At 51.2% G+C, this 16669-nt stretch overlaps 2 protein-coding genes across 2 annotated transcripts; one reads left to right on the plus strand and one right to left on the minus strand.

Moving 5' to 3' along the window:
- Positions 1-977: 977 nt before the first annotated feature.
- On the minus strand, positions 978-4905 carry LOC34618122 (immunoglobulin-binding protein 1). The gene is made up of 12 exons (XM_026335894.1): positions 4505-4905; positions 4120-4210; positions 3412-3563; positions 3241-3295; positions 2949-3031; positions 2758-2800; positions 2542-2594; positions 1992-2044; positions 1633-1687; positions 1370-1436; positions 1153-1200; positions 978-1025 (listed from the first exon to the last, which is right to left on the minus strand). Exons 1-12 carry the CDS (start codon positions 4903-4905, stop codon positions 978-980), a joined length of 1149 nt encoding a protein of 382 aa, XP_026191679.1.
- Positions 4906-6220: 1315 nt separating this feature from the next.
- Positions 6221-16397, plus strand: LOC34618123 (coatomer subunit beta'-1). The gene is made up of 18 exons (XM_026335895.1): positions 6221-6589; positions 6810-6937; positions 7194-7343; positions 7610-7691; positions 8347-8610; positions 9109-9262; positions 9507-9595; positions 10624-10737; positions 10942-11048; positions 11273-11349; positions 11894-12009; positions 12340-12570; positions 12852-12952; positions 13479-13560; positions 13647-13853; positions 14772-15176; positions 15336-15407; positions 16245-16397. Exons 1-18 carry the CDS (start codon positions 6221-6223, stop codon positions 16395-16397), a joined length of 2901 nt encoding a protein of 966 aa, XP_026191680.1.
- Positions 16398-16669: the final 272 nt, after the last annotated feature.

Raw genomic sequence — 16669 nt, forward strand, 5'->3', positions numbered from 1 at the left:
TAAGTATTTTCGGTCCTGTTCATTCACCGCTGTATCCACGACTGGAGATCTTCAGGTACTTAGAGTCTATTGCCGCATCGAATATACTACTCACTTGCGTGTATTTCTTGAAACTTCGCATTTCTCACTACCGCGGCTTGACGTTCGAATATTTGCTGAAATAAACGTTCATGCATGCGGTGAGGGCGTCCTGTAGCTTTCTCACGCCCACTTTGAATCCTTTCATCGGCATCGTGACACTCCCATACATGGGCTGCTGCCGCTTGTGCACAGCAGTGGCCTCTACAGATGTGAAAACTAGCTCAAGTAGCAGCATCAGAAGAGCGCTTGGTGATGATTTGTTGGCTGAATACGGAGAAGGCTGGATGGCTTTTCCAATGCCGACGTGTATGGGCAGCGCAGCCCAGGATGTTTGGTCCCAGTGCTTGTGGTGCTGCGTCTGTTGCTACGTACGTATAGCAGTAACTACAGCGTAACTTCCGCCTTGCCAAGGTGGCTATGATCAACAAGACAAATTTCTGCCCCTCGTGGGAGGCCTGTGGTGCCACAGTCTACAAACTTTCAACTTGCAGCCACCAGACGCGCTGCAGAAGCTGATAGCGATTCTGTTAACATTTGCGTAGGCCCTTTAACCATGGCCTGGAAAGAATCCGCAAAGAGCCTAAGTTTTACCAGTGCTTTTGAGGGGCACAAGCAGCCCTATACGTCATATGCTTTTCCATTTATTATAGGGTAAAAATACGGAGTGGTGAAACATTTGAAATGCCTTGCGTGTCTGGGCGCAGCAACTCACTCCTTGATACCAGACACTAGCAGTTGTTGCTAAAGGTTTACCGAGTTGTGGTAGTGTCTAATCTCTTGAGGAGAGGGTAATTCGCACTGTGGTAGTACACACAGCAACACTGGATATAACCACGCTGCTTACAGTGCTTGTGACCTGACAAGAGCTCTATAATGCACAGAAATATTTCTGTGCTTTATCCCCTATTGCACATCTTGTTGCCAGATCCCTTAGGATGCTCGTCCTGAAGTAACAAAGGCAGCAGCAGCTGGGGTGTACCAACAGCACAAAAACAGGGCATTAGCAGCAGCAGCAGTAGCAGCAGCAGTATGTCCGAGCAGCACAGTGGTAGCCGGATACTGGGGGCTGACCTTCCAGTCATCCCATTTCCTAGCCTCCATTTCCTTCTCTTCCTTCGCCTGCGCGACAGCCAACAAAAGCAGCCTTTTCAGCAAAAGGGTAGTGGGCACCGATGAAGTCATTTACACAGGGGCCGCACACGCAGTACAACTCAGCTACCGCTTGCATCCGCATGCACAAGGATCTGCGAGCTGTTTATAGTAAGTCACGTGATATAGGCAGCCTCACCGCTTGCCAAGCCTCCCCCGTCGGAAACTCCACGACTACCTTCGGTTTGGCAGCCCCTATTTTTTTCCTGAAGAGCAAAAAGCCTCACAACTGCCCTGTTAGCTGCCTTGCTGAGGCCTTGTCTAGCGCCTATATATATATATATATATATGTATGTCTGGAGCCAACGCGCTACACAGAAATCCGAATGGAAAACACCCCCTTTCTGCCACCCAGCCAGGCCAGATGGCAGAATGTGCGTAGAATCCAGTCGGCAGACTCACGTTTCCGTTTCCATCTCAATATCGGCACATTCTGCAAGACTCATTGTCGGAAGGTCTAAGGAGACATCGGAGCACAACGCAATCAACAGCGGCACACGCAGTCCTACGCATCCTGTGGGGAGCCGACGGCTTCTTCGAACAGTTTTGCTACGTTTTCTGGCTGAAAACGCGCAGCTAGCTGCATGCATGCGGCCACGGTGACACGCCCAGTACAGAAGCAGTAGGCAAGCGGCTTGAGTTCTAGCAGCAGCGACAGACGTAGCGGCAACAGCCGCGGGGGCGATGCAGCAGGAAGCAAGATAAAGCAGAAAAAAGGAGCCAATGGGGAAAGAGGCGGAGAGGTGGTGGTTTCTCCTGACTGTGTGCAGGCTGGAATGCACGGGAGCGCAAGAAGTTGCGGACGTCCTCTCGGCTGCGCTGAGGCAGAATCATTCGCAGAAGTATGCGTCTAAGAGCATAAGGGGAGACTACTGGGGGTATTGGGAAAGGTGTAGCGGCTGAAAAGCTGAGACAGCAGCACCTGCCTCGCTTTTCAGTGCTCGTGGACGGCTCCTGGGGTTTAGCAGCAAAGTAGGGAGCGAAAGGATCCCCGAGACGGGATACCCTGTACGGAAGAAAAAGACTTTAAGGGGCAGCGTCTTAAATTGAGCCGCCGAGAAGTGTAGGCTCAGCGATGAGGGGAAATAGAGCTTACAAAAGTTTGAATCCAGGGTTTTGTTCTCGTCTGGGTGGCCTCTGCTTCTTTAGGTGCTGGTGCTGCTGCCGCTGAAAGACACCGCAAACAAATACAGTTTCTTCTGTGAATGCGCCGAAAAGCCTTGAAGGCTTGCACCCTAAATCACGGGGTGCCAACCTCAAGTCGTGGAGCTTGAAGCTGGGAGCGACACTGCAAGGAGCTCACAGCAGCGCGAGGCAGCAGCCGTCCTGTCGTGTGAAAGCCGCATCATCAGCAAAGGCGTCTCCTGAAGCAGCAGCATGCGACGCGTCAAGACTTTTGAGGCGGTGCTGCGTGTGGCTGCAAACTCTGGCCAGGTAAAAGCCGCAAAGTCTGTTTGCGCTCGAGCGCGAGTCCACCACATCCTGTTTATCCCGAGTTGTCGAACTGTAAGATAGCCATCATCGCACCTGTTTGATGAAATCCAGCTGCTTGAAGCTCTCCTTGGCACACCTGCAGCGACAGTGTTCGCGCGCAGCACAGGCAGCGCCGACGTGTGTGCTGCAGCTGCAAGAGCCCACCCCTGCAGCAGTGCAGGGAGGCGAAAAGAACAGCAAGGCAGGGAAGCAAGCAGACAGCACCAGACCCCTCAGCGCCTTACAACTGCAAAAGAGAAAGCGACAGACGTCGCTCCTCTTCAGAATCCCACGACGCTTCTCTCGATGCCTTCTGAGAGAGCATCGCCTGTGGGGAGCAGCAAAAACGGAAACTCCAGAGCGCTAGAGTTTGCAGCAGTGCTACTGGAAAGGGAGAGGCGGCTCGGCACTTCTCCCGTCTGCAATTTTCCCAAGCGACAAGAGCACTTCAGTCTTTCGCAGACTCCCATCGCTCCCTCAGTGGCTGCTGCCTCTGCTCTGTGTCGACCGCTTCTGTCATTGCTCTTCTGCACGCACTTTGATGGCTGTGGTCAGCTGTTTTTCCTCCCGGGCTGCCTCGATCAGCTTTGTTCTGAGGAGTGGCACATCCGAAGACAAGAAACGGCCCATAGAATGCAAGCTTTACACGCTCGTTTGCCTGGTTTCACACGCAGAGCAGCAGCAGCAACACAGACACCAGATACCTGCCTGCACGTGGCAGGATCCAAGTTCTTAGTCGATGAGGCTGGCGGCTTGCTAGGGTCGGCAACTGCATCCAGAAGACATTCGAGACGATTACACTCATCTTTCCCAAGCAGCTCAGCGGACTCCAAAGACTGCAAATATTCCAACAGGTACATCTGTAGCAGCGACCAAAGACACACCACAAAAAAACTTGTCTATGCATATAGATGTACATATATTATATATGTAGACGAACTGCGCAGAGATATATACATATATATATACAAACACGTATATATATATATATGTAGACGAACTGCGCAGAGATATATACAAACACGTATATATATATATATAGACGAACCGCGCAGAGATATATATATATACAAACACGTATATATATATATGTAGACGAACTGCGCAGAGATATATACAAACACGTATATATATATGTAGACGAACTGCACAGAGATATATGCATATATATGTGGACGAATTGCGGAGAGAGCAGGGCCTGCTGCGTGTGAATTTCCGCTATGACTTTAGAAGCACGAACAGATCGGCAAAACGAGAGGCACGTGCGAGCTGTCAGTGTATCGCAGAGCCTGCTTGTGCTACACTCGAAAGCGCACCCCACGTGAGGAGCAGCCTCTGTGAGAGCGTGGTAGTCAGAGATCCTGGAGTTTTTGTCTTTGAATTTTTTCTGCTCCGAAGAGTAACGAGGGAGCTTACTTGAGACTCGCGCAGACGAGGCAGGCGGTCTGGTATCTGTTCAGGCCGTTCTAGCGCCATGATACCCATGCAGTGAGGCAGCAGGAGGAACCTGCGCGCCAAGAAGTTCATTTACGTCAATGCATGCATCGAGCTGTCAGATCAGGCATCTGAGCCGGGTGCTTCTCTGACTGCATGGAATTGCGGCGTCTCGCTGTCTCGATGATGCGAGTGAAGCTCTGTTCGGGGGTACGCGTGAGTGAGAGCTAAGACGGTTCTCTGTGGAAGCGAGCAGCCGACGGCAGCACTGGCCTCCTTGTAGAGCCGCTGAGACATCAGACTGGCGGGGAAAGCTCGAGAGTGACAGCGCGCAGCATGCAGTAGAAGAGTGCGACGAAACACTTGCCTTAGGAGGGGCGTGGAAATCTCGGCTGCCGATTCGTTCAACGATATGAGGCGCAAGTGGCCATACACCTTGTATAGTAGGAGGAAGCAACGGTACAGGTCCAAGCTCCATCTTCCCCCCGCCGCTTGTGATTCTCCGGAGGTGGGGGTGCTGCTGCTGGTGCTGATGTCTGCGACGCTGCTAAGGGAGAATCCTGTCTCCTCTTGCAGCTGCGAGAGAAGCTCCTGGGGTGGCTGAAAGGGTTCATCGCTGCCGGTAAAACAGTCACCGCCCCAGCCTAACGAAGAGTGCTCCTGCAGGAAGGCTTTAAGGCATGCGTCGAACAAACTCCCGAACGCTGAGCCGCTTCCCTCCACGTGGGAGTCTTCGAGTGCTCCCGTCCCTGCTGCTGGTGTTGCCATCCTGCAAAGAAATCCGACGCTGCCGCTGAAGGGTGTTGCTGCGTGTGCGAGTGGTTTTATGGGGCCGGAAGGCTCGAATCAGAGACGGTTTTTGCAGCAGCTGCTGCAAAACTGACGGTGCTACGGTGTTGCTAGAGGCGATAGTGCAAGGTCCGAACAGTGTGTTACTGCAGCACGACTGTTGAGGCATAGACACAAGGAAGAGGCGGACGCTGCAGTTCAAAGTGGTATTTTAACTCAGTTTTTGCTGCTGTTCACGCTGCTGCTGCTGCCGACTCGGCTGCCGGCAGCCAGATACTCTGTCTATACAGCGGGCTTCCGCGGGTAGAAAGAATAACAGAAGGGCCTAAACGGCGAAGTGTTTAAAAGCAAGCTCGAATCCTCCAGCCCTTAACAAAAGAAAGAGCTTCTGCAGACAGACAGGGGTGCTGCTTGCTGCAAGAGAGTTGCTGCTACTGCTGCAGCGGCACGCCATGGACAGCAGTAGCAGCAGCAGCAGCTGCTGCTGCTGCCATACGCGCCTCCCCCAGTAGTCGCCACAGCCGCATCAGGGGATGTCTTGGCGAGTACTTTGATTTGTGGTGTATCTCAACTTCGCGGAATATCTCAGTCTGCGCTGAATAAGCGTAGCAGCAACCGCCACGGCACAAGGGTCCTTGGACGAGCGGCAGCAGCAGCAGCTGCTGCTGCAAGTCCCTTCGCAGCAACAGTCATTCGATGACAGACACCTGATTTCTTTTCATGTTCTCCTTTCCCATAACACGTGAAAAGCCGCAACTGCAGTTGTCGCTGCTCCTGCTCTTGCTGCTATGATTGCTGCTGCAACCCGCGAGTGAGGACACGGTCGCTGCAGCAGACACACCTGCCGGATTTCTGTGGCTGTCTATACACCTCAATGAGCCCGCAGCGCGTTGCTGCCACAGAAATAGCACGAGCTGAGAGATGCCTTTGCGGCTGGCGCAGGAGTTAGCGCAGCGGTAATTCAGCGGCCACACGGAAAGCTGCAACGCCACCTGTGTGTCAACGCAACAGGCTCTCTCTCTCTCTCTCTCTCTTTGGGGTGGGCGGAACAAACTCCAATAAACGCGTCCATCCGCCCCCTCAGCGAGTTGGTGGTGCCGAAGAGTGGATGCGGCACCACTCCGCCGTCTCACAGTACACCGTAGGACCGGCAGTATACATTCAGTCCCGACTAGGAGTTGCGGCAACAGCACGATCTAGATCAGCGGCAACAGCAAGACCAACATCAACAGCAGCATTTGGCTGTGTGCTCTCCACCCGTGTGTGAGGCTGCTCTCTGTATCCAGCGAGGAGAATGGCACTGGGATCGCGTTTGACACGTCATTTTTTTGCTCGTTCCGAGCGTGTGAAGGGCGTTGATCTGCATCCCTCAGAGCCTTTGCTGGTGTGTGCACTTTACGACGGCCACTTGAAGGTGTACAATTATTCCTCCTTGCAGCTTCTTGCAGAGTTGGATGCCTCGCCGTTGCCGCTGCGGACGGCGGCATTTATTCCTCGGCGAGACTGGGTAGCTTGCGCAGGAGACGACTGCACGATCCGCTGTTTCTCACTGAACACCCAAGAGAAGCTGCACGAATTACCGAATGCGCACAAGGATTACATTCGCCACCTCGCTGTCCATCCGTCGAAAGGTCTTGCTTTGTCTAGCAGCGATGACATGACAGTGAGGCTTCTGCGTGGAAGGGGGGGATACGACACCAGGGGGGAAGGAAGGGGGGATAAGATGCACCAGCGTCTTCTCTTGTGGAGAGCGAATGAGGCTCTGTGCTTGCGAAGGGGCTGATGAGACAGGGATGGACAGGGAAGGGGGAAGGGATTGGAGGCGGAATGCTGCTTCGTCGTACCCTTGAATGCTTCCAGGCTCACCATGTATGACTCCTCAGATAAAGCTGTGGGATGTAGACGAGAACTGGAGTCGCCTCTGCTCCTTCGAAGGGCATGCGCATTATGTCATGCAAACGGCATGGAGTCCAAGAGATCTCACACTCTTTGCCTCGTGCTCTCTAGACCGGTTAGCTGAGAGCTGCTTCTTTGCATCCCCCAAATGACATGGAAATCCCCTTCTCCCGTGTTAGACAGAGAGGGGTTCCGCCACCAGCGGAGTCAGCGCACACTTCGCACGCAGCAGCAGAGTGCAGCGTACAGTTTGATGGCGAGGCAGGTGTTGTTTTTTCTTCTAGCGTAGGATTATGATGAGGAGGACAGGAGCAGGAGCAGGCTGTGAATGTGTATGTGTGTATGTGTGTGTGTGGCGGTGTTGTTTATAGATCCATTCGCGTGTGGGGGATTGGATCAGTGGTGGGAGCTGGAAAGGCTTCCTCGGGGGGGGGCGGCAGCAGCACTGCAGTGGTCACGAATGCTCATTTCTCCCTCTTAGGCCATGAGCGGGGTGTGAATGCGATTGCATACTCAACCTCGTGAGCGCGATTTCTTTCCAGAGCACCTAGCCTCAGTGCTGTAGTACCTACAGCAAACCCCGTAGCCGCGCGTCAGCGTCTGCGTCTCTCTCTACCCTGGATAGCGCTCTCGCACGCTGTGTCTTTAATGCAACTCCTCGAGCAGGCAGAGGGAGAGAAGGAGGAAACGGAAGGAAGGGCCTCAAATTCTCCCAAGATGCTGGCAGGCGTGCTAGAAAATATGCCAAATAAGGATTTTCCGGTTATTGCGTTTCTTTGCGTGATAGGGGAGAAAGGCCATACTTAGTTTCGGGAGCTGATGATGCAACAGTTCGCGTGTGGGACTATCAGACGAAGCAGTGTATTCAGGTGCTTTGCAATTCGTTTTGCTTTCTCTGAGCGTCTCGGCGCCCTCTCTTTGTTTCCCTTCGTTAGGAGTCTTCTTCCCGCATTCTCTGTGACAGAGCACGTGGCGGGGTGTTTCCAGGAACCCCCACCTCCTCGTCTGCAAGGGGTCGTTTATTTCTCTTGCTTTACTCTTCATCTCTCGCTCTCTCCACTCTCTCACTAGTACTCTGTCTCTTTACTCTCTGTATCCCTCTGTTTCTCTCTGTTTCTCTACTCTCTGTCTCTGTATCTCTCTTTACTCCTTATCTCTCTCCCCCTCCCTCTCTCTCTTTACTCTCTCTCTCTCTCTATATATATGTATATCTCTTTACTCTCTGTATCTCTCTCTCTCTTTGCTCTGTGTATCTCTCTGTTTCTCTACTCTCTGTATCTCTCTCTTTCTCTACTCTCTGTCTCTGTATCTCTCTTTACTCTTTATCTCTCTCCCCTTCCCTCTCTCTCTTTATATATATATATATATGTATATACGTATATCTCTTTACTCTCTGTATCTCTCTCTCTCTTTGCTCTCTGTATCCCTCTCTCTCCTTGCCCTCTGTATCTCTCTCTGTCTCCCCACTGGGGAGCACAGTTTCGATATTTTGGAGCTGCATGTGCATGCGTTCTGTGGCGGTAGGTGTTGCGGGGACACAGCAAAAATGTGTGTGCAGTGCTGTACCCTTGCGGGGGGCCGCATGCGTTGCCTGTGATGTTTTCTGGTGGAGAAGACGGGAAGCTCTGTGTCTGGCATTCCTTGACGTACAAGGAAGAAGCAGGCATGGATCTTGCTCTTGATCGCATTTGGACTCTCTCTGCAAGACCTCCTGGAGGAGCAGCAGAGGGTGGTCTAGGAGGTCTTGTTGTTGCTGTTGGCAGCGATGCAGGCACCTTGGTGCTCAAGGTATGTGCGACTCAGCGAATGCATGCCAGACAGAGACACACACACACATACACGTACACATACACATACACGTACACGTACACGTACACGTACACATACACATACACGTACACATACACGTACACATACACCTAGTGAGAGTCGGGGCACTGTATTTCTGCCCTTGTTTGTCTCGAATAAAAACGTCTCCCCCGTGCATGCGCGCCCGCTCATCCAGCCCCTCGTGAAGGCGCTTTTTAACGTTCTTTTCTCCACGATTCCTCCGATGCTCCTCCTTCTTTTGGAGCTGTTAAACTGCGAAATGCGCGCATACACTTTGCCGTGCTGCCGCCGTTGCGGGTAGCCGCGCGAACTACGCGTATGCATGCAGAGCAGCCCCCTTTCGCTGTATATACACACAGCACGGGCGACGGCAGCCCTAAACATCCATATTCAGGGGGTGCATATGCACATGCACATGCACATGCACATGCACATGCACATGCACATGCGCTGCAGATGGGCAAGGACGGAGCCGTGGTCTCCTCGCACGGGGGCAAGGCAGTCGTGGCGCGAGGATTTGAGCTGCTGCAGCTCAATTTAAAGCTTTTAGATGAACCTTTTGCTGACGGAGAGAAGGTGCAGTGCCCGGCAAAAGAGATTGGAAACTCAGGTTAGGATTCTCCCTTTACGGCGTTTCCCTCGAATTTCGATCAACATACTGACTCCGAGACTCAAGGCTTCCTTCCAAAGAGAGACACAACACAGCCCCACACAAAATTGCGAGCGCTCGCTCGCTCGCTCACTCCCTCTTCGGGAACATCGTTTCTTTCTATAAGCGACTCTTTCGATATCAATGCCTTCCTTGCCCCAAGGATTCATGCATACCGGAGGCGCCATGTGCAATCTTTCTGCAGACATCTTTCCACAAAGTCTCTCGCATCACCCAAACGGCAGATTTCTCGCAGTCATAGGCGACGGGGAATACGTCATTTACACGGCGCAGGTACTGGCTCGAGGCTGCTCTGGTGTATCGATGCTGCTTCGATACAGGCTTGATGCTGCTCTGGTGTATTGATGCTGCTTCGATACAGGCTTGATGCTGCTTTGCTGTATTGATGTTGCTTCGATACAGGCTTGATGCTGCTTTGGTGTATTGCTGCTGCTTTGGTGTATTGATGCTGCTTCGATACAGGCTTGATGCTGCTCTGGTGTATTGATGCTGCTTCGATACAGGCTTGATGCTGCTTTGCTGTATCGATGCTGCTTTGATACAGGCTTGCTGCTGCTCTGTTGTATTGCTGCTGCTTTGGTGTATTGATGCTGCTTCGATACAGGCTTGATGCTGCTTTGCTGTATCGATGCTGCTTCGATACAGGCGTGCTGCTGCTTTGCTGTATCGATGCTGCTTCGATACAGGCTTGCTGCTACTTTGGTGTATTGATGCTGCTTCGATACAGGCTTGCTGCTGCTTTGGTGTTGTTGTTTCTGCTGCTGCATTAAGAGGCTTTCCGCGGTGCATTTGGGGGCCTCTTCGATATGCCCTTCTCAAGCCCTCAGAGAGTCGCCAATTACTGAGCTTAGCTGCCTGCTGCAAGCATTTTTTCGCATGCATGATGCTCCGACAGGATGCATTTGCACGACTGCACGATGCTTGTCGTTAGATCCGTATGCAACGGGTGCAACTTCCTGCATGTTTGTCCTTATGGGTGTCTGCATCTATATGTATGTACATGTATGATGCATCTGTTTTCAAAACTTGCCGGCCATGCATGTATGTTTCTGCATGTATGTTTCTGCATGTATGTTTCTGCATGTATTTTTCTGCATGTATGTTTCTGCATGTATTTTTCTGCATGTATTTTTCTGCATGTATTTTTTCCTCCGTATTTTTCTGCATGTATTTTTCTGCATGTATGCTTCTGCATGTATTTTTCTGCATGTCTTTTTCTGCATGCATCTTTTTGCGTGTATTTTTCTGCATCATCCAGAGGTGTACATTTCATGTTTTGTTCTGTGCATGCATGTGTCCAGGCGTTGCGAAGCAAAGCGTTTGGGCCTTGTGAGGCTTTCTGTTGGTCGTTGGAGAATCATTATGCCGTCCTCGAAAAGGGGAACAGGGTCAAGATCTATTGCAACTTTGAAGAGGTCAGTTGTGATGATCGCAAGCACCCCGCCAGACACGGGTGGAAGGCGAGTCGCTCGAAGGGACCGGCGTTTATCCGCAAAAATATTTTTTTTTTAGCGGGGAGGCGCTGGCCTCCATGCATGCAAATGCTGATTAGAAATGCCAGCTTCTGAGTGCAACAGGGCATATAGAGCGCTTGCTCCGTTTTCAGATTTGTGCTTCAGGCATACAACTTCACACCGCCGTTTGCAGTTGAGGAGCTGTTTGGGGGCTTCCTGTTAGGGCTGCGCAGTGACGACTCAATTTCCTTCTACGACTGGACTAGCTACAGGTAAATTGACAGTGCGTTGTTGAACTCTTTTGCATGTCGAATGAAGCCAAAGGCGTATGTGTGGGGCACATGTATCTCCGAGGGAAGGGAGGCCTAAGCGCTCGTCTGTGTGCAATCTGCGCTTACTACCCCATGCGGACTGAAGATCGTCAGGTATGCTTGCAGCACTTGAATTGCCGTCCTATGCATTCGAACTCGGGAGAATGCGCTTGCTATCTTCTCAGGCTTATACGGAAGATCGAGGTGTTTCCTACTGCCGTGTATTGGGCACCTAACGGGATGCACGTAGCCATAGTTGCGCGCGACTCTCTTGCGGGAAGCGCAACGGCCAGCTCTGCAGGTCAGCTGTAAATTCAAGCAAAAGAATAATTCTTGACACATGGTACAGAAGACAGTGCACCAGAAGAGGGGCATGTCCTCCTTCTTCGCGCTGCTACTCTCCAGCCACCCTCCGTCTTCTTGCCATCAAATCGCTTCTTCCGCTTCCCTATCTCATGCGCTCTCTCTACGGCCCCTTGCAACAAGACCTCAAGCTCCTCCATGAGTCTTTTTTAGAATACTTTCGTCTTGACACTTGGAGCCCTTTGATGCAGACACGCGTGTCACGCGCCTTGTCAGTCGTATCTTTCTGTCGGTCTGCTTTTATGCGCGGGGGGAGAAGTCCAAAGAATTCAGGCTTTTCGTGCTTTGTTGCAGCTTCGGGGCACATGCGCATGCACATGCACATGCAGCAGATACAGCTGCATGTGCATGTGCATGTGCATCTTCTACTCACGCTGTGTCGCTGCCTCTGGACTGCCGCAATTGCTGCCGTCCGTGTCGGGTTGCGTTTGTGACTGCTGCAGGGTTGGACCGTCTGTATATTCTGCGCCATGACAAGTTTGCAGTGATGGCAGCAAACACCGCACAAGCCCTTGAGGAGGAAGGCGGCATTCCAATTGCTTTCGAGCTTGTTCATCAGGTAACACCTTATCCGCGTGTTCAAATCGAGAACTGTGCAGCGGGAGATCAAGTCATCACCGGGGAGAGGGGCCATGAGGGAAGTAGATATCGATTCGAATATGTGTGTGGGCATGTATATATATACATATATATATATATATACATGCATATATATATATACATACATGTATGTACATACCTACACATATACATCTATGTCCAAGTAGGTAAGCGACAGCTTACCTACTTGGAAATCTAGCCTTTAACGCGTCTCTTCCCGGTTCTCAAGCTATGAGGGCTGAATTAATGAAGCTTTTGCATGCGTTGCTCTTCCTTTTTTATTTTTCAGGCGAACGAAAGCGTCAGCAGCGGCCTTTGGCTCTCAGACTGCTTTTTGTATATCACGCGCAACTGCCGTCTGCGCTGTTACTGCGGGTGCCGCATCCAAACTTTGCACACGCTGGAAGCTCGCGAGTTGCGAATTCTTGCCGTCATTCCCGAGCAAAATAGGATTTTCCTTATCAGCCCAAGCCACGCCCTCTACGTCTACTCTCTGAACCAAGCCTCCATTCAGTATCAGGCAAGTCAACGCATCATCCGCAAGAGACGCAGCAACGCAAACTCCAATTGCATTCTCAAGGAGGGGGCGAGAAAGGAGGGAGGAGGGAAGCCTCTTTCGTGCCTAGAGAAAAAGATGGAGCGAAGAGGTCTCCTCAGCAGAGAAGCTGCTGCTGCCGCCGTTGCACGAGTTTCTAAGGACAGTCTCACACTTGCATTTCCACGTGATACGCATGTAGACAGCGCTCTACAATTTAGGATTAAGTGTGGGGAAGAAGGGATATGGCTTGCATGCATGATCAGGTGGCAGTAGCCAGAGGCGACTTGGAGAGTGCCAAGGCAATATTTCCTCAGCTTCCCGTTGAAGCATATGACGAAGCGGCTAGAGCGCTGCAAGCTCACGGGTAGGGAGAAGAGTCTTGTTCTATTTTCCATGTAGCTGGCAAAGTGTAGCTACCCCTTTTTCTCCCCTGCCAGCTCCCCCGTGCGTTTACGTTGGATCTCTCTTTCTCGCGTGGTGGAGTGGACGAAAGAAATCGACAGAAACGAATTTCTTCATCCCCAGCTCAGTTCGCACAAGGCTTTCATGCTTTCCCATGCAGCACGCATCGTCTCGTATGTATCAATTGCTATCCTCCGCTTCTAACGCCCTGCTGCCATGTGTATGTATGTATGTGTGTGCTATGTGTGTATGTATGTATGTATGTGTGTGCTATGTGTGTATGTATTTGTACTGTATATGTGTACTGTATGTATATATGTGTATGTGTGTGTATGTATGCATGTGTGTGGATGTGTGTTTTGCTACTCGTTCCTTAGAAGGTCGTCTTGTGCGTGTTTTTTGTTGCTTGACTGCTGCAACGCGGTGGCATGCATCGAGCTTCGGTTTTTCAAATGTTTTTGTTGCTGCTGCTGCTGCTGCTGCTGCAGCTACGCCGAAGAGGCTTTGGAAGTTGCTCGGGATGAACAACTCCGCTTCGAGCTAGCGCTTGCTATTGGAGCCCTCTCTCTGGTGAGTGACTCCTTCCATCTGCTGTCTCCTGTTTTTTGCGGTTGACGCGTGCTGCAAGTGAAGGAAGGCTCGCCTTTACCCTGCAGCTGGCTGTGCACTTGCATGCGGTCTTTAACTTTCCACACATGCAACTCTCCCTTGCGATCCTGTGGAAACTGCTGCTGCTCTCGCAGTGTGCTGAGTTGATTCGGAGCAGCACCAGCGCTCCCGCAGTGCAGAGACAGCGATGGGCTGCCGTTGGCGATGCAGCCTTGCAGAAAGGATATTTTTCTCTCGCTGCAGCAGCCTTCTGGGTAGGCAGACGTCCATACCAAACACATCTCACTTCCCTTTGAGTTCTTCCGAGAGTATTTGCACTCGTCAGCATAAAAGAAAACCGTCCTTCCTTGCGCGGCATCACCTTCGTCGAAGCCCCTTCTCCATTCCTTCTCCTTTTTTTCCTCTCCTTTTTTTCCTATCCTTTTTTCCTCCTCTTTTTCCTCTGCTTCTCCTTCTTTCTCCTCCGTTTTTTTCTTCTCCTTCTCCTTTCTCCCCTCCTTCTCCTTCTTTCTCCTGCTTTTTTTCTTCCCCTTCTCCTCCTTTTTCTCCCTCCTTTCTCCTTCATTCTCCTCCATTTTTTCCCTCTCCTTTCTTCTTCTTTCCCCTCTCCTCCTTTCTCCCCTCCTGTCTCCTTCTTTCTCCTCTCCTTCTCCTTCCTTCTCCTTTTTCCCTCTCCTTCTTCTCGTTTCTTTCCTCCTGTCTCCTTCTTTCTCCTCCGTTTTTTCCTCTCCTTTATCCTTCTTTCTCCTCCTTTTTTTCCTCTTCTTCTCCTTCTTTCTCCTCCTTTTCTTTCCTCTCCTTTCTCCTTGTTTTTCCCTCTCCTTTCTCCTTCTTTCTCCTCCTTTTCTTTCCTCTCCTTTCTCCTTCTTTCTCCTCCTTTTCTTCCTCTCCTTCTCCTTCTTTCTCCTCCTTTTTTTCTCCCTCCTTTCTCCTTCTTTCTCCTCTCCTTCTCCTTTCTCCCCTCCTGTCTCCTTATTTCTCCTTCTTTCTCCTGTCCACCTCCTCCTTTCTCCCTTCCTTTCTCCCCCCCTCCTTTCTACCCCTTCCTTTCCCCCTTCCTTTCTCCCCTCTCCTTCTCCCCCTGCAGAACTGTGTGATGACAAAGTTCATGCTGCAGCAGCAGCAGCCGCGAGAGAGGAGTGTATACATCGTTGTCTGTGCCTTGCCTTCAGGAGTGCAAGGACTATCCTAGCCTGCTGTTGATGTACAGCAGCAGCGGCGATGTGGAGCATCTTCGCCAGCTCGGTGAAGCAGCAGCTGCAGCGCGACAGCAGCAAATCGCCTTCGTGTGCTTCCTGCTCACGCATCAGCTAGGTGATTGTGTGAAGCTGCTACTGACGGCGGGTAGAGCTCCCGAGGCTGCTCTCTTTGCTCGCACGTACTGCCCCTCCGCTATCGAAGACGTCGTGAAGGCTTGGAGAGAGGCACGAACTGACGCGGCAGAGGCGACTGCTGCTGCTGCTGCTGCTGCAACGCATACCGACACAAAGACTTCCTCCAAGACAAACAAAGAAGGCGTCGAGCAGAAACGAGTAATTCTTGCCTTTGGGAAAGTAGCACAGTTTGCTGAGCGTGCTGTGCTTTGTTTGCGGGGAAAAGATCTTGTGCTTATCCTGCGCTTGCTTTGGCGAAAGAGGCTTTCCTCCGTGTCTCCTCCAGCCCCTCTCCCTCCTCCTCTCCTCTCCCGTCCGGAACCATGAGGCTTGCGATTTTGCGACGTGTCATTGTGCATGCAGACGGCAGTGCAGCTGCCAGCTTTTCCTTTCGAACGGCCTGAAGCATTCCCAAAGTTGGAATTAGCTAAGCAAGTAAGGGGCGTCACACGCCACAGAGTTGGTTAGCTAGCTAGCTAGTCAGCCATAGCGCTTGGTGTAAGGGGGAAAATTCTATTATCGCTAATGGCGCAAGGCATAACGGCTGTTTCCACACCTCTCCGACTATACAGCATGAGCTGTAGCAGTACTTGTAGCTACACATGGAATTGTAGGTGTGGTCTTGATGCGGCACTATAAAAGGGCAGAGTTTTCTAGGCTCTTGGATCTTGCATTCGACAGACAGGCGGCTCGCTTGCTCTCGAACTGTCTATATTTATGGGCATAGTATGTTGTTTGAACGTAATAAATACGTGGCTCGCTTGCTCTCGAACTGCCTTTATTTATGGGCATAGTGTGTTGTTTGAACGTAATAAATACGTGGCTCGCTTGCTCTCGAACTGTCTATATTTATGGGCATAGTATGTTGTTTGAACATAGTAAATACGCGGCTCTCTTGCTCTCGAACTGCCTATGTTTATGGGCATAGTATGCTGTTTGAACGTAATAAATACGCGGCTCGCTTGCTCTCGAACTGTCTATATTTTATGGGCATAGTATGTTGTTTGAACGTAATAAATACGCGGCTCGCTTGCTCTCGAACTGTCTATATTTTATGGGCACAGTATGTTGTTTGAACGTAATAAATACGCGGCTCGCTTGCTCTCGAACTGCCTTTATTTATGGGCATAGTATGTTGTTTGAACGTAATAAATACGTGGCTCGCTTGCTCTCGAACTGCCTTTACTTATGGGCATAGTACGTTGGCTGAGGTAACGTTCATCTTGCAAGCGAGGCAGCTAGCTGCTTGCTTTTCTGCACTGGCGGATGCAGGCTGAATCTGTGCTATCCGAGTTCTACTGCCGTCAAGTGCCTGGATCCTCCTACTTGAAGGTACAGGATCTCCTCGAGGCAGATATCCTGCAGACTATCGAAGAAGGAGGCTCAGAGGCTGTAAGTAATGGCTTTGTTTACTGTTGTTTTTGACTGCTCTTTTGGGAGGCAACGGATGCGGATTATCAGCCTTTGCCTCATTGACTTAGAGGAGGCTCCTGTCAGACTTGCTGCTGCTGCTGCATTTGAACCCTGTGTTTTCAGCTAAGAACCATGCTGTTGGAAGATTCTATTTCTTTCGCCTCCACTGAGCCGCCACATAACCAAACCCGTGAGTTCCTTCTTCCCCACATCATGCTGCTGCTTGCGCTGCAGAGTTGCTTTGTTTCGTGCAGCTGGCGCTGCTGCAGCTGGCTCTTTGTCTA

The sequence above is a fragment of the Cyclospora cayetanensis genome, unplaced genomic scaffold (assembly GCF_002999335.1).
Source record: "Cyclospora cayetanensis isolate NF1_C8 unplaced genomic scaffold, CcayRef3 CcayRef3_contig_84, whole genome shotgun sequence".
Lineage (NCBI taxonomy): Eukaryota > Apicomplexa > Conoidasida > Eucoccidiorida > Eimeriidae > Cyclospora > Cyclospora cayetanensis.